Source organism: Bacillus rossius (assembly GCF_032445375.1).
Source record: "Bacillus rossius redtenbacheri isolate Brsri chromosome 4 unlocalized genomic scaffold, Brsri_v3 Brsri_v3_scf4_1, whole genome shotgun sequence".
NCBI lineage: Eukaryota > Metazoa > Arthropoda > Insecta > Phasmatodea > Bacillidae > Bacillus > Bacillus rossius.
This window is the reverse complement of record NW_026962010.1, coordinates 28,733,932-28,756,559: the sequence shown is the minus strand read 5'-3', so window position 1 is coordinate 28,756,559 and position 22,628 is coordinate 28,733,932. Positions and strand designations below refer to the sequence as shown.

The following is a 22,628-nucleotide window of genomic DNA, read 5'->3' as shown; positions in this document are numbered from 1 at the left end:
TTGCTGTGAAACCAACAGCAGATGGGAAATCAAACACCATATGCAAAACCTTAATAGCTACACCTGATAAGCAGATTTTTGAAATTCCACTCGAACACTAACCTGCAAATCTACACCAAGCAATTACAAATACTCCAAACTATGGCAAAGTCAGTAAATCATTAAATAAAAGACATCAAACACGGAAAATATGGATAAGTTTGACAAATGATATATCAAAAAACATATTTGGATAGAGAGAAAAACTTACAGTTTAAGGATTTTTACCTGAAAGAAATTGAGGAAAAAAAATACTTTTATTAATAAACCAAACTAAAAATTAGAAAATAAATACTAGTTTTAAAAAACTATAAAACACGCTTTATATAGAAAACCAAACTAAAAAATAGAAAATAAATTTTAATAAATTTTCCGATGTCGCCTAATAAAGCACATTTGTTAGCAAGATTTTCTTTATTTTGTAAAATAGTTGTTCGTAAACTGTTCAGGATGCGACCAGTATAAAGTGGGATGGAAACTACAGTAAAGGGACCTTCTTAACGATAAAAACAAAACATGGACACACATTTATATGGCGATTTAAAAAATATATAAAATAATATTATGATTTAATTAAAAAACGAATGTATTGTACATTTGCGGCTTAGGTTTAAAAACGTTTCAGATACTATTGTGTTTTACTTTTTATCACGCATTCAACTATAAAATCATGCACAAATACGTTGATTCTACTATTCCAACAAAATGTATACATAATAATATCTTTGAATATTTACAAGCATCGGGATCGGGCTTGTGTTTGGTTTGGAATGTACTTATTGCTGCTGGTCTAAAATTGTTATATTGAATCTATACGTACTAGTATCCTTTACTATTACACCTATTATTTTTGCAGTTACCTTGTTCTTAAGAGAATGACGATGATACAAAAACAATTACAGAATCTGAATGACTTGACAAAATTCGATGGGGTTGGTTTTGTCGGCCGGGTATTTTCATTACGGAGAACTTAATTAACAGATAGTCATGGAAGTGTATGGTTCACAACAAATTGCAAACTGTTATTCATAAAATAAAAGCTTGAAACCAACAAAAAACTATGACAAATATTTGGTTGAAAATTATTGATATGTCATAAGAAAATCATCTATTAAGACCAAATCAAAGAAACGAAAAAATTTCAACTTTAAAATGATTTTAACATATTTAAACATTATTTGATGAAAATGTAAAGAAAAATTTTGAAATACATTTCGTTCTAAAATTTGATTAAAATTAAGGCTTCTTGTGTAATTTGAATAACGAAACGTCAAATATGTTTTTTTTTTCAATACTTTAGTTTATGTAAAACAGTTGACTATAAACTGTCAGTTCTCATAAAACAAATAATATCCTCCTTTTTTCATACCTAATACATCATACACATGTATCTGGAGTCAGAATTGGAACCGAACTTTCCGATTTTATTCAAATTCATGACAATCGAGACCATGTCTCAGTTTTCCTGCCGCCTTAAGGCTGTATACAACCGAACTATGGAACACTCACTAACTCATCAATATGTGCCCGTCCAAATAAATTCACTGTTATTATTACATGATCTGCAAACATCATTAACTTTCTTAAGTTTTATTTTTATCATTCTTATTTCAGTGAAACAAGAGCGCAAGTAAATGCCATGTATAGTGCATTTAAAATTATATTTAGATTTATTTGCCAACACAGATACAGTTGCTGGTTGTCCACAGACAAATTTACTAACTAAGATGCATAACTGTAAGAAGTAAAATGATCCGAAAAAAATCTTACGTTCCCGACTCTATATTAATTATCTATCTTTACATGATCACGTTTTTTCTGTATTGACTGGTCGCTTCATTGAATTAATTAATCTGAAACAAAAATTATTAGTTTGACTGAAAATTGGAAGCCAGTTGCACTGTTATCGGAATGTAGTTGTTTATTTTCCCTTACAAATATCGGACTATAAAACGTTTGTAATAATATGAAGTCATTGAATAGTGACAGTTATTCTTTTCCAGTACGTACGACCGTTTTTCTTGAGATAATATTTTACTCAACTATATTAACTTATTAAACAAGGATTTTAATTGATGTGACATGCACATTTTTTAATTTATGTCAAATTAATGTCCTAGCCTATTTGTTGAGAACTGATAAAGTTGTTGAACAACAGTGCTGTACCTTTTGCTATAAATTTATTTCGGTTAAAGACAACATTTGGATTGTTGTAAACTGTTTCCTTCGTACTACTTATTAGTTTCTTGATTGTATACGCAACACGGTTTTTTTTTTTTTTTGGTGGTAAATACTGCATCGCAGGCCCGCAATTTTATTTGTTTAGCTATAAAATTTGTCCATCATTTCGCTTAGCTTGCGCAGCTGACATTGTAATAAACCTCATTAGACAATGGCCATCGCTTTTATCCTAATTAAAAAGAAAAACTTTTTTTGGTTATATATTAGCACGTTAGTTCGTATTTATTAATATATTTTTTTACCTAACGCCTTGATTTTTCTACTCCCTACTATTTTTCATCTTCTATTTTCATCTCATTTCCATCCGAAACATCTCCCGGCTGTGAACATTCTGGTTACCACATGCCACGTAATTCTACTTTGACTTAAACCGATGTCCTCTTCAACATGGCAAAGTTAATTCATTATCGCTGTTTTTAGTCCCAGGGAATCGGCGCGGCCCTGGAGCGTTTATTTCTCGGGTTCCGTGTAGTCCTCAACTTGACATTGACCGTGAACCTGTCGAGCTTGTCCGCAGTATTTTTTTTTTTTGTGCGGCAGTTCGATGTCTTGCCAAGGGTTGCGTTGCTTCCACCCTTCACTGCATTGTTCGGCTGCGAGGTCAGTCGGGGGCCTACCACGTCGTTTCTTTTCATCTTCTAGCTCTTGAAACCTTTCTTCATAGCGGGATTCCCTTGCACTCTTTATAGTCCAGGAAACCAAGACTTAAAAAGGCACAAACCTGTGAAAAATTTGTCCAAAGCTGAATTTTTGCACAGTTGTAGATTTGACTATGCTTAATAACATACCGAAAGTTTACCGCTGTAGACCTTGTGCGTATCACCGAAAATTTGCATTTAAGTCCTAGATGACAGCGACTTACATCAGTCCATTAAAATGCTACCCATTTGTACAGTTTTTAATTTAGACTGTCAATAAAATTACCAAAATAATCTTGAGACTCTAATACAGCCATTAATGTTGCAAAAAGCATAAATTTTTAATATTAAAGATATGATATTAAGCGATTAATTCATGACATATTTTTTTTATCTTTGCCACCCAGATAAAAATACTATTTACACCAATTTTAAAAGTCCAATGCGAAAAATGTCCAAATAAATGTTTTTGGTTATACCTTTAGCTTTAAGACAGTATATTTATAAAGAGTCTAACGTAATTAGTTGGCTCATTAAAGCGACCCGAGCGTTGCAGTGTACTGCGGCCGTACTGATCTCTCACGGCCACCGCCGTTCCGGCGCGGCATTGCGACACACTGCGTACTGCGACACTCATTCAACTTGGACTTATTTAGGGATTACTTAAAACATAGCTAATTCATATGAGAGGGTGTATTTATCTTACATGTAATGAGATATGCATTTTTTTCTTATATGAATGTTTTTTGATACAGTAAAATTAACAATAAACGATTTCTGCTTGGAACTTGTAAATGAAAAACTCTAGAGGACCTCTGGTTTTATATCTGCATGGATTTATTCTGTTTCAAAAATTTTATTATTAAAAATTATTTTTTTTAGCAACAAAGTTTTTTTTTAATTTCTGATACATCGTTTTATTTTCGATCAGAACAATGCAAAATTTTAATGTAGCCTGTATGCGACAAAATTAAATATATATATATTACTTCTTTAAAATCAGTTTACTACATAAAAATTGAATAAAACGATACATTGTAAATGTACTCTGAGTTCTTTTTCACTTTTACAACATAATTATTCCTATAATAATAGTTTTTTTTTCAGAAAATAAATAAAACACGAGTTGTGTTGTAAAACGTATAGATAGCATTACATATTCAGTTTTTTTTAATAAGTTAATGTATTTGAGGGCTGCGCCTAGCTGACGTCGTTGGATTGCTAGTGGCAAAGAGCGGTGGTGGATGTTTTTGCAAGAGTTTGACCGTATTTTATGACCCTACCTGTGAGAGGGTGTTCGTACCAGAAATTCTAACGGTTAAGGAAACTATCCATTCTCTGTACGTCACGTATGTGTGTGCTACTTGCGCAATATCATCAAATATCACAACTTTCAGGGACGTTGGGTCATTTCTCGGTTAGCTCTGGTTTCACCATAGTAAACGGAACAAAATCTCGTCTGTAATGATTTCATATTCTTATTACCGTAGCAGTATGGCGTTTGAGGACAAACCAAGTTTGCTGTATACTGAGAGCCTACTTAAAAAAAAGTATTTATGAAGTTATTAAATTATTTACGAAACACAATATTGTGGATCGTTTGGAAAATTATCATTTAGGACTTAACTGCTCGTTATTGGTGTGATCAAGAGGGTTACATCGGTAAACTTTTGACATGTTACTAAGAAACTTTTATTCTACAACAGTAAAAAGTTTCTGCTTTGGGATAATTTTCCATGTTTCTTAACAGTGAAATTCGTCCCGACCCCAAGCCGACTTCGGCAACCTCACAGTAGTACACACTACACGGCTCGGATAGCTTCAGCGGTCAAACAAATTGTATGAGACCCTTAACAAATATACCCATTTAAAGAAGAATAAATATGCAACAACGTTTATTGAAAGTGATTTTCACGTAGGGCTCTTTATGTTTATGTAAGATGTATTAACTTTTCCGTAAAATTTAATGAAAATGAATTTCTTAACTTTAATGATTTAAATGGTCTATTTTATATAAAGATGTTAAAACTGTGTACTTTTTATTACTATTCTCAGATAGGGCAATGTTTATAGATTATTTTGGGTTCCATACAGCCATCGTTTTCCATAAACTGCATTTATAATATCCATTATTGTGGATCGTTGCAAAAAATTGTCATTTTGGGCTTAACTGCTCGTTATTGGTTTGATCACAAGGTTTGCATTGGTCAACTTTTGACGTGTTACTAGGAAACTTTTATTCTACAACAGTACAAAGTTTCTTCTTTGGGATAATTTTCCATGTATTAAAAACCTTTGTTTCTTTACAGCGAAATTCGTCCCGACCCGAGCCTACTTCGACAACATCGCAGTAGTATATACTACGCGGCTCGGATTGCTTCAGCGGTCAGACTAATTGTATGAGACACTTAAAAAGTATACCAATTTAAAGATGAATAAATATGCAACAACGTTTACTTGAAGCTATTTCCATGTTGGACTCGTTAAGTTTATGTAAAATGTATTTATATTTCCTTAAAATTGAATGAAAGTGAATTCGTTAACTTTAATGATTTAAATTGTCTATTTTATAGAAAGATGTTAAAAATTTGTACTTTTTATCACAATCCTCAGATAGGGCAATGTTTCTAGATTATTTTGGGTTCCATACTGTCAGTCTGCTCTAAAAACAGCATTTATAATATCCATTATTGTGGATCGTTGAAAAAAATTGTCATTTTAGGCTTAACTGCTCGTTTTTGGCGTGACGCACAAGGTTTGCATCGGTAAACGTTTGACATGTTACTAAGAAACGTTCATTCTACAACTGTACAAAGTTTCTACTTTGGGATAATTTTCCATGTATTAAAAACCTTTGTTTCTTTACAGCGAAATTCGTTCCGACCCGAGCCTACTTCGACAACATCGCAGTAGTATACACTACGCGGCTCGGATCGCTTCAGCGGTCAGACACATTGTACAAGGCTCTCAAGAAATAAACTAATTTAAAGTTTAAGAACTTTGCAACTACTTTTATTTAATGTTTTCACATCGGGCTCTTCGTGTTTTTGTAATACGTATTTTCATTTGTGCCTTTTTTTATCATAACCTCTCTTCTAATATTATTGAATAAATAGCATATTTAGTCAAACGTATTGAAAGATTTTTAAATTTAATCATTGAGATTAATGTTTTGAGTAAGATTTGTTTTGCTATTCTGAAAGTATACTATAGTAATAACGTTATAGTGCCATATTGTTGAGTGTCATTAAAGTATTATTTAGGACTTAACATCTCATTTTCGGTGTTCCGCGCAAGGTTTGCGGAGGTAAACATTTCAAATGTTGCTAGAAAACTTGAATGTTACCACTGTTTTAAATTTTAGTTAGGAGCAAATTTTACAAAGATTAAAAATCTTTGATTTCGTGGGAGTGGAAGTGGCCCCAGTGCTTGCGGCTGTGGCTCTGTCGCAGTGCGTAGACGACATTGATAAGCTCGGGAGTCTCTAGTGTTCCTATAAAATAAGCTATACTTTTGAGAGATATGTCCCTGTAAAGCTTAAGAACTATACAGCAACTTTTGTTTAAGAAATATTTGCGTAAGACCCTTTATTTTTAAGTGAATTGTCTTTTTATTGCCTTGCCTGATGTAAAAAAACGTATTTCATTAATTAAACATTTTTTCCTTACCTTTAATATTAACACTTAGAACTTTATTCATTATAAATGTGAGTAGTAGTGCTTTAAGATTATTTTCATGTAGCTATAGAGAGTCTACGGTAAAAAGTGCGTAAATGGGAAGCATTTTAATGAACTGCTGCAAGTCGCTGTCATCTAGGACTTAACTGCAAATTTTCAGTGATACGCACAAGGTCTACAGCGGTAAACTTTCGGTATGTTATTAAGCATAGTCGACTCTACCACTATGCAAAAATTCAGCTTTGGACAAATTTTTCACAGGTTGAAATCTTTGTTTCCTGAGCTATTAATCGTATATTCACACTTACGTAAAATCTGAGCCCAGTCGTGAATTGTTTTTATTTTTCAAATGATCACGGTTCCTAATTTATTTACATCAGGTCCCTTCGTTTACCTTAACTTGTCACGTCACACGTGCTGTCTTAACAGTTAGGCCTATAACTGTGTTTCTGAAATGTTTTGAAATAAACAAAAATAATTTTTTAAGTATTATGTGTATTTTCTTTTATTTTTGTTAGTAATTAAAAATATTAGGACTCATGTTTGTTTATTGATTAGTACTTTCCAACATTCGTTTCTTCCCGCCAGATCACTGTACTCTAGGTACTGTTTTGCTCATGTCTCCTACTATATTTATGTGTTTTTTATTAGTATAAATCACTTAGGTATAGCTGTTGTACGTATCTGCAAAGTGTCTTGGTATCAGTTTCTTAGTTTTGAATTCACACTGTGAATAGAAATTACCATGGCGTATGGTATGTAACTAGCCAAGCATTTGCTAGGGTTTATCCGGGAAACCATTGAAAACAGAAATAAGAGTTGCTGAGCGGGATTAGAACCCAGATTATCCGAAATGACAAGTGACTGCTTCATCTCACTCTATAATTTACTTAGAATGAATTTCTTGTAGGTTTCTTCGATGATTACATCTCATTTTTCATGCCGGATAACGCACCAGGTTTAACGGTGACTGGCACTTACCACATGCCTTACGCTTCTACGCGGTAGCAGTATTTTCGTCGACGTTACGCCTCTGTAAGAATAAGCAATGATCTTGATGGTATATGCAATCAAAGTAGTTACAAGTAAGAAAATACTCATTCTCACACCAAAATATTTACCCACATTGCAACAAAATTTTCAATCACACACTAATAAGAACATGTGCAACTTGACTCTATATATGAATTGGTTTTTTGTAAGATAACTCTCTCACATAAATATTATTTTAAAAATTCCATTGTAAGCCAGAAAATAAATACTCACTGATAAGCACAGTTCCCTTAGCAATACCAATAGCAGTATGCTTCACTAGTTTTCAAATTCGATGGATTTCTACATGTGCTTCAACTTTACTGTGTTAGAATTTTGTTGGTTTTTTTTTTTTTCATATGCGTCTGTTTTTTTTTTACCTGACAAGAATTTGATGATTTACAATGACTGTGTTAAAAATCCACTACGCAATATGATAAGTTGAGTTCGATGTAGCAAGTCGTTTACGCGGAGAGAGAGCTTAAAAAGACATGATAGAACTTGTAACGTCAAGCCTGCGTACAAGCAAGAGGACAACGATGGATATACTAGACTAAGGAATAGTGATCTGCATTACGACAATAATTTTCCTTGTCTTGGAAGAGATTATGTTCGTGGCTCTTCCAATCTCGACGAAGAACTTAAATTGAAGGACGATGATGATTTATAAAAGAATGAAGACAATGAAAGAATCCTTAACGTGAAAAGTGGGAATACATTCCAGCCGAATTCAAGTAGATCTTTCCTACTTTGTAAAAATGATGGACTCCTAAAAAGGAAGTATGAAGACGATAACGACACTTCGACATCATCGATATCGAATTCATACGGTAATCTGGGTGAAGAGGATGTCTTCTACAGTGATTGTTACAGTGACTCTGAGGCTGTTCACTAAAGCATAGACTGTGATGAAGCACCTAAAGCTGACAAGATCGAAGAATGTGGCCGTGTCCTGAGACCGAGACGATGGAAACGACGTGTTATAATAAATAAATCTGATAATGCTTATTTTATCACTGGGACGATTGTGATATTAAAAGTATGTATAATAAACAAGCAAGTAAGATGATGGTAGAAGAGATTGATTACACATCCTGGAAAGACCCAAACATATTGGTTGACCGGCTAAGACTTCTACATGGCTCGCTTTGTGCAGGAAAATATTCGTGCATAAAAGAAATATCCTTCATACTCAAAGAACTGAGAAAAGCTGGCTACATACAATAATGGCTTATTTTACTTGTATTTGTATAATTTTAAGAAATAAATTAAATATTAAAAGTAAAAATTTAATGTTTTTATTTCTTGCATTCTGATTTCTAACTAAGACTTAGTTCTCGTAACTTGTTTTTCCAAATGTGCTGCCTTTTTTATGGTGGTTCCAAAATGTTCTTCCTTTTTGTTGATGGTGCTTCCAAATGTGCTGCCTTTTTTGATTGTGCTTCCAAAATGTTCTGCCTTTTTTGATTGTGCTTCCAAAATGTGCTGCCTTTTCGTTGATGTTGCTTCCAAAATGTGCTTCCTTTTTGTTGATGGTGTTTCCAAATGTGCTGCCTTTTTTGATTGTGCTTCCAAGTTGTGCTGCCTTTTCGCTGATGGTGCTTCCTTTTTGTTGATTGCGCGTAGTAAAATATGTAGTGACTGAATATTTACTAGTTTAAAACCTCTTGGTGTTACTAAAATATTTTTCAAGGTCACTTGGTCCTTTAGTATGTATAAAAATTTCATGATGGTCTAAATGACTGTAATTATCTAAAGACGAAGAAGGTCCTGCGGTCCTGAAATGACTAGCCTATACGTCTGATATTGTCATAACTCGGTCTCATGGTTCGCAGATACTTGGCCTGTATGTGTGGCTTTGTACATGAACGATTTATAGGTTATTCAGATTATCGAAAAATTATACTTTCATGTAATGTACTTAAACTTTTGTGTGAAAATGTAGCTGTGCGGGCTTTTGAATATTTTTAAGTTTAATGCTTCTCTGTACTTAAACATTTGTGTGGAGAGGGGGTTGTGTGGACTTTGAATATTTTTGAGCTAAATGCTTCTCTGTATTTAAAAATTTGTAAAAGTTACCAGTTACCAGGACTTTGAATATTTTTTGACTACTTCAGTGTAACTTGTCAGTTACAGTACTTTAACATTTAAGTGATTTTTTAGATTATTTTCGGGCAAGGCAGTGCTAACTTAAGGATTGGTTTGTTGAAGCTGTAGTTTGTAGGTTTGAAGTTATGTATGCAAACATTTTCATGTAATGGCTAGCGACATTGTTTTCTTAAGACTTCTGTTATAGTTCTCCGTACGTCGGGCTTCCTTCGCGTGTTCCGTGCATTGAGCACAGACTACCGATTGTTGTGATGGGCATCAACCATGCAGAAATGACGTTTCTGTCCTGCTACCGTTATGAACGTCAGTGTGCTGACAACCAGCAGCATGACCTCAAGCAGTGTCGGACACAGGTGTAAGTTTTGCAGCAAAGAATTTATCTTGAGAAAGAATGGAAGACAACACGAAAAGAATGACTGTGTTAAAAATTCACTACGCAATATGATAAGTTGCGTTCGATGTGGCAAGTCGTTTGCGCGGAGAGAGAGCTTAAAAAGACATGACAGAACTTGTAACGTCAAGCCTTCGTACAAGTTAGAGGACAACGATGGATCTACTAGACTAAGGAATAGTGATCTGCATTACGACAATAATTTTCCTTGTCTTGGGAGAGATTGTGTTCGCGGCTCTTCCAATCTCGACGAAGAACTTAAATTGAAGGACGATGATGATTTATGGAAGAATGAAGACAATGGAGGAATCCTATACATAGATGCTACAATGTCTGAGATAGGTATCGAACACATGTTCCTTACCATATGAGTGACTAGCACTTGTCGTTTGACCTATCTCCTGTAACCCTCGTTTACTTTGTGATATAGATTAGACATGGTTGTTTTCAGAGAGATGATGGTTAAAATGTCTTGGTCAAAGAGTCCTTTGTAGAAATTACTATGTGTGGTAATTATTTTAGTCGAAGTGATAGTTTAATAAAACACGTAAAAATTAACTTGAAGGTTTTTTTCTAATGTGTCATCAAATCAATGATAGGATGGATTTGTATGTAGTATACTACATCTCTTGAAGAACACTGTATGGTATATAATGAAAGACTCTTGGGATCAAGAAACTATACTATAGGTGGAAAGGATGAAGCGGTTCCTAAGATTAAATGAAAGGAACATTGTTGATTTTTTTTCTGTATACTGCGATGATTTAATTGTGTTTAGGATGATGGGTTGAAGGATTAAATAATAAAACTGGACACACAGGCTTTTAAAGAAAACGAGAATGGAGCTAACCATGTCTACAAAACAATAGAGAATATTATGAAGCTCACTAGATCATAGATTGTGGTAAATCTCTGACAACTGAAATGCTGAAACGATATTATAAAATGAGTGATATTGATGCAGCTCATGATAATATTGATGACAGCTACAATGATGATGATAACTTTGCGTCTGTGATAGTGACACGGATGCGGGGAATTTAAGACTAATAATAACAAATATGTAAATAAGATTGAAGCCGTAGCATGTGAGACCAATTGTTCATCGAGAGACAATCCAAATGATTGAAGAATATGCTAAAACTTCTACTTGGTTCACGAAATGCTGAAAATGTATACATCCTCAAAGAAACATGAACTAAGAAATGCGAGGTTTATAGAATAAAACCAACTTTTTTTGATCTGATGTGTATTAATGGGAATAAATATACAATTTAATATGAGTTTTATTAAATATCTTTTTTACATATGAACTTTCAAGCTCTTGGCATCTACAGTGTACATAAAGTATATAAAATATTTACGTACCTGGTTCTTCGTTTACCATGTCAATTATGCATTTTAAAATATGAATTTGTTAAGGAAAAATGACTGAAACGTTGTGTGTTAGAAACTGTAAGTTCTTCTATAACTGGTGTGATTTATAATACTGTGAAATTTTGAGGATAGTATGACCAATAGGATGTTAATATGATGATGTGACATTGGCTTGATACTTCTCTTGAATGAAATTTAGATGTTAACTTTGTGATGAAATCTGCAAGTGCGTTCATTGCATGTCCATTTCATTTGTCGAATTTGCTTCCAAATGTGCTGCCTTTTTCGTTGAGTGGACTTCTATTTTTAATGTAGTTTTGACTCGAGTATTATAATAATTGGTTCTTGATTTGACTAGCGTATTATTCCATCCTGTGCATGTATATAAGCGAGTCCTGGACAGCAGGTCGCTCAGTTTGTTACTGACGTTATCGGTATAAGGATCACCTAGTTTGTTTCTTCTGGTGCATAAGTCGCGTAATTACCTGTTCTTCTGAACTCGATGGCATCTTTACCATCTAAAACGACGAACTTGATGGATGTTGTACCATCGTCTACGGGAACCCTAACGTCAGCGGCGACGAGGAAGGAGCAGATCCCGACGACAACGAGGATGTCAACATTGGGGGAGACTTCAACAGTCGTGGTACCACCAGCAGAAGAGAATTTAATGCCGGTGGTGCTGGCTACACAGGAAAACTCGACGAACTTCGTTTCAGCCTCGATGGAGACTTCAATGGCTGGTGATTCAATAACTAACTGACATCGTTGTTGTTACTGTGACAAGATTTTCACAAACAACAGCAATGCTCGACGACACGAAAAGAGAGAATGTGTCAAGAACCTTTAACGTAAAATGATTGTTTGTGAGAAATGCCATAAGCAGTTTGCCAAAAAAGATAACATGAAAACGCACATGAAGACATGCAAAGGTCCTGCTGTTCGGCAGAAAGTAAAGGTTTCTATTCAACAACGATGAATTGATGTTCATAAGAGTATGCCTGAAGATGGCGCAACTGCGGCAACGTCAGTACCTGGATCGGGTCTAAAAGGCCCGTCTTCATCAGCAAGGTATCCTTGCAGCTACTGCGATATGTCGTTCACATTTTCTCATGTAGCATGAAGATATGAGAGGAGTAAGTGCAAGAAGAATCCATCTCACATGAAGTTTCGCTGTGATGAGTGTCATGAATGGTTTACAAGTATTGATAGTTTGCGACATGTGAAAAAATGCAACGGTAAATTCCGTGTGTCTACTGAAGAACTACCTGTAGAAATTTCGACTCCTCGCTTTAGATTGGAAACTCGTAAGCGTACAAGCAAGAAAACCGAAGTGCAGCAACCGATTGCTATAACATCTGGACATGAAAATAAACGTAAGACTGTGTTCGGTGCATTACAAGTGAATGATAATGGGTTCTTCTTGGCACAGTCTGCATTTCGTGGAATATTAAAAGATTACATTTATCTAAATACATTAGGTGAGTCAAAAGACATTTGTAATTTTCTTGATGATATCAGAGAGGAATTAATCAATCAGCTTACTGATGATGTAGCAACAAACGGTCCATTAAAATATAACTTGTTGTTGGACTGTATATATGGAAAGCCGTATCCATTCGTAGACGAAGTGAAGAAGTGTGCATTCAAGACATCGGCTGCAGAAATTTACAGTTCTGACGATGTGAAGCAAACTGTTAAACACGGTATCCAGAAACTCTGTCAAGAAGAAGAGGACTATGTCTGTAAAGGATCTGGTTGGTCTCTGTCTAGTATAAACCAATTGGAGCTAAGAATTAGTCATTTAACGCCTATGCAGGGCTAAATGTTTATAAGATTGCTGGCTTTCGCAAGTGATCCTGTACTAAAATAGAAATTAAGTAATAAAATTTATTTTGTGAAAGAACTTGTGTTGTTTTATTTACGAACCTGTCACTTTTATGTCACATTGTTTTTATATTTAATTTTTTTCATCATCCAGAATCATACCAAGGACCTAAGTCGATCTAATTAATCATTTTATTGGTTGCAAATTTATTTAATGAATTTTGAACTTTTTCCTGAATTTCTAGCATTGAAATTATGAATTTACAAGATGGCAGACATGATGGCTTATAGGATGATGGTAGTAGAGGATTTTAAGCCTCTTTAAGAATTTTGAACATGGTTTATTGAAATTATTTTTTTACATAAAATGAAATATTATTGCATCGATCGAGTATCTAACCAAGGACAGGAACTGTTGGAATCAATATGTAAATTAATGAGTGATTTTTTTAATGAATTTTGGATTTTTTCCTGAATTTCTAGCTAAATAATTACACGATTCCAAGATGGCTGCCATAACGAAACATGCAACATTAAAAGGATCAAATATGGCGGTCATAATGTAAAATGTAACGATGACATCGTACTCAACCGAGATGGTGGGCATAACGAAACATGCAACAATTATATAATCCAAGATGGCGACCATAACGATATGTGAAACTGTGGTTTTAAGTAATATTTAATTTAATTTTTATTACTAAATTCGATTAGTTAATTTTTTAATGTTTTTTTTAATTTTTTCCAGTTTTTCTAACATAAAAATTACGTATTTTCAAGATGGCGGACATGATGTCATACTAGGTGCCGCTATATATACTTTGACATAAGTGGTGGGGGTCAGTCTGCCAGCAGCCACCAAGAGGGAAAGATCGAACGCCATTTTTATTTCTTTGTACTCGTCGGGTTCGAACCGAGGACTCCGAGCTGTGTGTCGTAAATGTGTGTTTTTTTAAAATATTTGTATTAAAATTTTATTAATAGATTTTTTTTATAAATTTAATTTTTTTTTATTAAAATCGGATAGTAAATAAAGATTTTAATAATGTCAGGCGTAACGGAAATTGCAACAGTGACGTCATTATTCAAAATGGCTGCCATCGAATCCCAATTTTCAAGGTCATGACCTCGGCGGCTTAAAGCGGCTAGCTCTAAGGATGCTTAAACCACTTTTAGGATTTTCGGTTCTTTCTAAGGCAAAACGATTTTTGAGGTTTTTCGAAATCGTAATTTTTGAATTGTGGAATTTTTTGAATTTTTTTGTTGGCTGAATTTTTTTCCGAAAAAATTGAAATTTTGAATTTTGAGGAATTTTGGGTAAATTTTGCCAAATTTTGCCAAATTTTGACATGTTTTGAGGGTCAAAGGTCAAGGTCAGAGGTCAAGGTCACACTCATCCAAGATGGCTGCCGATGACGTCATCCAAGATGGCGGTCGGCTCCTGTCTCCTGCGCTTGTCCTTGAATCGGCTTTATCTATCTACTGTCATTGAGAATTGCAGGAATTCATGGGTGCGGAAAACGAAGTACTCCAAGTAAACCTTAAGGGTCACGGAAACGTCCACCACGTTTCTCACTTGTTAACTCCCAGGTGTGAGCCCGCCAGGAATCGTACACGGTTAATCTTTTTGGGAGGCGAGTGCTGTGGCCACTCGACAATCGAAGCGTCTTTATGAAAATAAAATCGAGGCCATGCTTGATACCTTCTTCAGTGTTACATTTTATTGCCTTTAATTCATTAGAACAGTTTAGTTTAATGTTGAATAACCTATGTATAGTTAGAAAGCATTTTAATGATGGCTATATGTATTATACAAAACAGTTCTATGTATTGGAGGTGTAATAGCTTTCGAAATCAATTATTTCTTTTTTTGGTTCTGGACCTAGGCCATTTAAAGCTTTAATAATCCTTATATTTAAAATTAATTTTTGTGTAAATGAATGCTTGTTTACTGAATTTTGTTGCTTATAATCAAGTCATTGTTAAATGAAGTGTGTGATTGTATTTGTAAAAACATTGATAAAAAAAGAAAAGAAATCCTTTTTACATAGCCTACAGGTGTAGGTATATTTCAAACCATAATTTCTAAAAGTTAAGGAACATTTTAAGAACTTAATGTACATGACATACTATATGTTCTCCAATGTTCCAAAACGATCGATAAAATATTTTTTCATATTCCATGCAGCGAAAATGTTTCGAATGTTCTTAACTCAGTGCATTCAACACTGAATAGCTTACACGAATTTCATATCATGCCTACTAAGGCAGCTATGATATTTTTTTTTTTTTTACCTTGAAACACTATTTTTCTTCCCTGGTGCTAATATGCGGTTCTATAAACATTTTATTTCGACCTAGATTTAATATGTTATTAATATGTTTTAAAATAAATCGGAACGAATATAACAACCAGGATTTCTTTTATTTCGACCATTGTTTTATTAAAAATTGTAAGGAATAGCTAAAGGATATTTGGAGTAGGCTAAAATGAAAAGTATCCAACTTAATTAAGATTATTTAATCATTATTAATATTTAGGTACGGTTTATATAAAACTTAAATTAAAAATAGTAACTTTTATCATAAACAAAATTAAACATTTTCAAAAACCTTGCCAGTAGGCCTTATTTTGTTATAGTAGGGTAATAATGCCTACGGTTTTATCGTACTTTAATAATCAATCTATAAGTAATGTTTTGGTATTTGAGATCAATAATCACGTGAATGAAGTATATTTAGACTAGATTTTCTTGAATAAAATTAATAATTGCATCGCCTAACAGCACTCAAAGTCATCCGTTTCATCCACTGACAAACCGACGCACACCTCATGGTGCCATTTGCCGCATTAAGCGCATTGCCTCATATCAGGTATCTCGCCCTCTTCACAGCCATGATAGTACCATCTCGTTTGCTTTTGTGAAGTACCGCGCTGATTTTCGGAAGTCGATATCTTTACGGAAGCTGTCTTTTTTTCTTTGGGGTTGAGAACTTTTTCATTTTTTTGTCTTCACTATTTTTGACAAACACATCTTTCGTGACGGGAGTACCTCTGTAATTGATATCTTTTTTTTCAATTGTTGGTGTTTTTGCTGTAGCTTTAACAGGCGTAGACTAAGCGACGGAGTATCCCTGGTGTCACAGGCAGCCCTATTTAAGCAAACCTGGTTGTCCTTTTCACGAGATGAGCTTCCTGGCCATGGCTCAGTATGGCTCTACAACCCAGGGCTTTTTTTCAAACTGCCACTCTGGAGATGGTTCCTAATAGTTCTTCTGGGAACCCTGTATCTCTTTGAAGCTTTATGCGAAATCAAAGTTTAACTTTCCACTGCTCGGACAGCTGACACCATGTCGTCTTCTGATCACAGTGCTCTTTTAGGAGGCATCACGATCGAGGCACTAAAAATAAAAACAAGTAATTTATAATAGTAATAAGTAAGTCATGACTACTTATTTACAGTCTAACATCTTAAAAGTAATTTAAAATAAATAAAAATGCCTATGGTTAAATTTAGTAGTACTTATAACCGCCAACCACGTGCGCAAGAAACAAAATATTTGGACTGTGATGTATTGTTAAAATATTAAAGTTAATCGAAGTTTATATAAAATTAAATAAATACTACGATTTTGGATAGCTAAGTGTAATATTACAAAAAAAAAATACTTACGATTTACATGGACCGTATTTTATTGTTCACGCTGAGCGGCCACGTGTTGCGAAGGATGATGCAACACTGGTGCAGATGGCGTGGTCATGGCGCATGCGGGAACGTCTAGCGCTATCTTCGTGCAGTATGCTTCTGCCTGCGTGGTCTTGAGTGGAGGCGGTTATTTCAAATATGATTTATGTTACTTAGACCTTATTAACCGCAGGTATCTTAATCCACTTTTTTTTATTAACCTACTTACTATTGTATTCTTCTTTGGTTGATTTTAGATCAAACTCATTGAATAGAAAATATTTTTGTACTAAGAAACATAGTTGTTTTTTCCCCAATTAAATCCGTGTGTCGGTGTGTCGATATTCAAAGCACTTTTATTTATTAAGATATGTTTATTATGAAAACGTACCAAGTATGTCACCTATTGAAGTAATACGACATACCGACAATTTAAACACTAACCGAAAATATATCTAAGTTTCTTTAGAGTACTTTCGCAGTAAATAAAATTATTTGACATAATCTTCAACATATATTTAATTTGGAAACTTATAAGCCGTAGATCATTTAGATAAAATACCTTCTCAACTTTTTTACTGCATAAAACACGTACTATATGTTACTAGAAAACGTTTATTCTACCACGGTTCAAAAATTCAGTTTTTCTCTATTTTTCCATATATAAACAACTTAAGTTTACTTAGAGCTAAATTCAACGCAGCCGGAGTGACTTTAGCACCGCGGCAGTACAGTACACACTACGACGCTCGGGAGGTATCAGCGGTTAGATCAATGGACGACTTGAAATGGGGCGGAGGTAAGAATTTCAAGTAACGGACGATTGAAGCGCCACTGTCAACTGTGGGAAACTGAATGTAAACAAGCAGTCACTGGTAATGGAATAAGCTATGTTGAAAGAGTTGTCGTGAACAAAATATTTATTAATTTGAATTAATGCGTAGCTGGTTTAAGGATTTAGCTTTCTCGAGAACTTGGGAAGCAAGGAGCCTAAAAACGGAAAATTTTCCTGACTCTTCGTACTATAACGATGTGTGGATAGCGACACGCGGCAAGGACGCGTTTGTGCAAGCTTATTGCTATCCACGGCAAAGAAACGTAAATGCCAGATTTATTTATTGAGAGGAAAAGCCTGATGCTGGTCAAATAGTTTTGATTCGCGTTTTGTATGGAAATGTTGCAGTGTTTGCATGTTGATTATATGAAAACTTTTGGCTGATGGCAAAAAAAAAGTTTACTGTAAAATAAATATCCAGCAAATAACTCAGAAAACCCGTATTCCTTCTACAATAAAGTTACTTTTAAAACTAAAATATATTGTATTTTATTCTAAAGTACATATTAATCAAGCCGAAATCGATTGACAACTTCTTGAAAATCTCCTGTCTCACATGTAGGTCCCTGATGGTAATATGGCCATGTTGGTAATATGGCCATTTGGCTGCCATTGACGTAGTTCGCGCGGATACCGATAGAATGTGCTGGCATGTTCTTCGGAACACCATTGTCGAGAGCTCACACAGTCGCTGGGTCCGGGCAGCACGCAAACCACCTGAGAGACGCCATTTTCATGGGTTTTTGCTGCGAGCAGAGAACTCTTCTTATTTTACTCCGGTAAGTTTATATTTTGTTTTAATAGTGTACTACTAGATATTGTCAGAAATTTGATGTCTCAGTGCGTAGATTTCTATGCTTATTTAAATGTATTTTAAAAAGATTTATTACCTTTTAACCATTTAAAAACTATAATCGACTATTTGAAATGTCACCCAGGTTGTTGATATGGCCAACCATGTGGCCATATTAGCTGCAGTTGGCCATATTAGCAACCTTTTGTGAATGAAATGGTTTATACATACTGTATGGCCCCTCGTAGGTAAATTGTTATTAGTGTATGTGATTTTATTATTTATTACGAGTTTATTTATTACTGTAATTAATACATACCTTTACAGAGACAAGTAATAAAAATTACAGAAAAATGTGTACCTCACACAGGATACCTACCTAAAATGACAACTTAAAAAAAACTCCTCAGATGCCATCACTGGGTATATTTAAATTGTTTTTGTCTGGTGCATTTTTGCCGGAAAATATTTATTAAAGTGCACAATGGAAAATATATTTTTAAGAATAATATGTAAAAATGTAATGAAGTGAAAATATCATGAAACTTGTTTTGCAGGAAAATATTTATTGAAAGAGCACACTGGATATTATATTTTCAATAATTTTATATAAAAATTAATTAAATTACATAAAAAAAATCACGATACATTAATTATAGCGCCAAAAATAATAACTAATAATTAAATTGTAACTAATGTTAATTCTTTGTTTTTTGTTTCAGAAATGAATCCCTTCAATCCACAAAAGAAGCGGGGTAGTTGGACACAAGATGGACTCAGCAAGGCAGTAGATGCTGTAAGACTTGGCAACCTATCTGTTAATGCAGCAAGTAAAAGGTATGTCGTGCCTAGGCGAACCCTTCGCCGTTATCTTTCCAATAACCAAGATGTTAAATCAAAATTGGGTTGTAAGGCAACACTCAAAACTGAGGAAGAGAGGGAACTTGGCAGGAGAATAATTCGTCTAGCAGATGTTTGTTATCCACTCACATCAAAGATGCTCAAGTTAAATGTTTTTAAATACTGCCGTGAAAATGGGATAACTCACCGGTTCACTAAAGAAACTGCAGGTCGCTACTGGTTGAATGGCTTTTTGGCCAGAAATCCTGAAATTAGCAAACGAAAAGCTCAAAGGCTAAATCCTGCCCGAGCTCAAAAGCTTAACAAATTCATAGTTGAAGACCATTTTGAAAAATTGCAGAATGTCCTTGCTGAGAACAAGTTTTTAAACTTCCCTGAAAAAATATTCAACATGGATGAGAAGGGTTGTAGGTTACAACTGCACAAAGATCCAGAGGTTTTGGCGAAAATGGGGTCAAAGCGCGACCATATTGTTGCAAAGGAACGTGGCGAGAGTGTTACTGTTGTAGCCTGTGGAAATGCTACTGGAAATGTCATTCCCCCAATGATCCTATTCCCTGGATTAAGAAAAAATCCAGCATGGGAAAAAAATTTACCTACAGGTTCAATAACAATAATGACTCGAAAAGAGAGCATGACAACCGAATCTTTTGTGTCCTTCCTGAATCACTTCTCTAGGTTCAAGCCAAGTGGGCCTTGTCTTCTGATTTTTGATGGGGCTAAGTCACATTTAGACTACAGCATTTGTGAAGTTGCAGAACAGAATGAAATTATTTTGTACTGTCTTCCGTCAAACACGACTCATTAGTTACAGCCTTTAGACAAAGGTTGTTTCCGATGTTTTGAGATTTTTTGGGATCAGCACACACTCCTTTATTTTAATATGCACAAAGAACAGCAAGACATTTCCAAATTGAACTTTGCTGATGTTTTTACACCAACATGGGAAAAGTCCATGACACAAGCAAACATGAAAAGTGGATTTAAGGCTACTGGCATTTTCCCCTTCAATCCGTTCGTGATTCCAGAAGAGGCCTTTGCACCCAGCATAGCTACTGAGCTTCCGCCACCTAACACAAAAATGGCAGACGAAACTGTAACCGCTTATGCGTTGCAGGAACAACGTAATGCCAATGACGACCATTCATTGGCAGGTCCGTCTGGTCTACAGACAAATGTTAGCCATCTTGGTTCTAGACACAGCACCAGTTCATCATCTGATTCAGATATCACAGGAGACTTGGCACAACCTTTAAGTTCTTCAGATTACTCTGATAGTTTGCATATTCCCGAAAGTACTGCAAATCTGTCCAGGCGTGGTTCCATTGAAGAAATGCTACCTACACCAAAGAAAAAACGGAAAACCACACGGGTTATGAAACCTGCTATAAACAACAGGGGTGTTGTACTGAATAAATCTTTATTTGAAGATAACAAGGATGTAAAGTTAGATAGCAGCAAGAACAGTGGAAACAGCAAAAAATATAATACAAAGTCTGTTCGCCAGATGACTGCTTCAAAGAAGTCTGAGAGTTGGTACTGTGCAATTTGTTGCAATGATGAAGTGAAGGATATGAGACTGTGCGGAGTTTGTGAAATATATGTCCATGAAGAATGTGTTGGCCTCACCAAAGATGACAAAGAGTTTTTTATTTGCCCGAAATAATTATTATAGTGTGAATATTTTGAAAGAGACCAATATGTTCCTTGTTAATTTCATATTTTATCTACAATCTGACTTTCATTATCAAAAAATAATAAAACTGTATTTTATTTGTTTTAAAAAATATATTTGCTGTTTATTCTTATGTATGTATAAGTAAATATTAGTTAATATTCATCAGAAATACAATTTATTTATGATTTGTGCTAATAAACCTTATTTTCAGCTTCCTATAAATCATTGGCCATATTAACATCACATGCTTTTAATATGGCCCAAATACATGTATTTATTATTTTGCAGTTATTTTATAATGACATATATTAAAAAATGTTTTGTTAATGGTTTTTGACAAGAAAAACCCTCGATATTATGTCCATCAAACACTTTTGGGGATTTCCCGAAAACTAGATAAAATAAAATTAAACAAAGCTTAACATGGCCATATTACCATCAGTGACCTTATTTGAATGTATTTTTATCTCTCATATAGTGGATGTAGGAATTTCCTTAACTTCTTTTTCAAAAATGTTGCCTGCTATAATTTTGTGCACTGAGAAGTGCATGATACAATTATATATATATATATATATATATATATATATATATATATATATATATATATATGTGTGTGTGTGTGTGTGTATATATATATATATAAATTTGTACCCTCTATCTATTGTAAATTTGCAGTCTCTCACATAATTTGGCAAGGTAATTCAAGATTCTAACGGCCTTTCCATCGGAAAAAAAACACACACACATATGTATGAGTACTTCTAATGTTTTTTTTATTTACTTTAAAAAATTGGCATTTCTAAACTGGAAATATTTGATTTTGAATTACTTAGTATGGAGAGAAATGGTAAGTTATAAACAATATAAACGAGAAAAATATTGAAATATAATTTAATAATTATAGTTCTAACATTGAACTCAGAAATACAATTTTCCAACATTTCCACTCTTTTTACAGAAAAGCCGATACTCTATATAATTACCACTCCTAGGCCTTGCTCTAGGTGTTGACGTGTAAATTTTTTATGATTAACTGTTAACTTTAATTTTCATTATTTAATACGTTAGTTTTTTAAGGTGTCAAAACTATTTCAGGCGTCAAACACGAAATCTTAGAATGATGAACGAAATAATACAAAACCATTATTTAAACGCTTAAACGGGAAAATATTAATACTTCCTTTATGCCGTATGGAGCATTAGACAGCGACTGCTACGTGTCCCACAGTTCCTCCCCTCTTCTCGTGTCATGTGAATCCGTGACGTCAGAGGGCGGGTACCTCGAGTCGTCCATTGTGTCACACTCTTAAACAATGTACCTACTATTTTTATGCTTAAGAAATATGCAGTAACGTTTATAGGATTTTCTCATCGGGCTCTTCATGCTTTTATAATTTGTATTTGAATTCATTTGAGAATTTTAATAAAATATTTTTTGCCT

The 22,628-nt window shown here is 34.2% G+C and overlaps 2 protein-coding genes across 2 annotated transcripts in view; one reads left to right on the top strand and one right to left on the bottom strand.

Moving 5' to 3' along the window:
• Window positions 1-22,628, bottom strand: part of LOC134541736 (serine protease inhibitor 27A-like) — a 325,260-nt gene that overhangs the window by 84,211 nt on the left and 218,421 nt on the right. The window lies entirely within an intron of this gene.
• LOC134541737 (uncharacterized) lies at window positions 18,552-21,336 on the top strand. Its single transcript, XM_063385386.1, has 2 exons — window positions 18,552-18,631; window positions 19,368-21,336. Exon 2 carries the CDS (start codon window positions 19,370-19,372, stop codon window positions 20,312-20,314), a length of 945 nt encoding a protein of 314 aa, XP_063241456.1. The 5' UTR covers window positions 18,552-18,631; window positions 19,368-19,369; the 3' UTR covers window positions 20,315-21,336.

What these genes read in the sequence shown, in the direction of transcription:
- LOC134541737 (XM_063385386.1), top strand. Translation starts at nt 19,370, where the DNA reads ATGAATCCCTTCAATCCACAAAAGAAGCGGGGTAGTTGGACACAAGAT.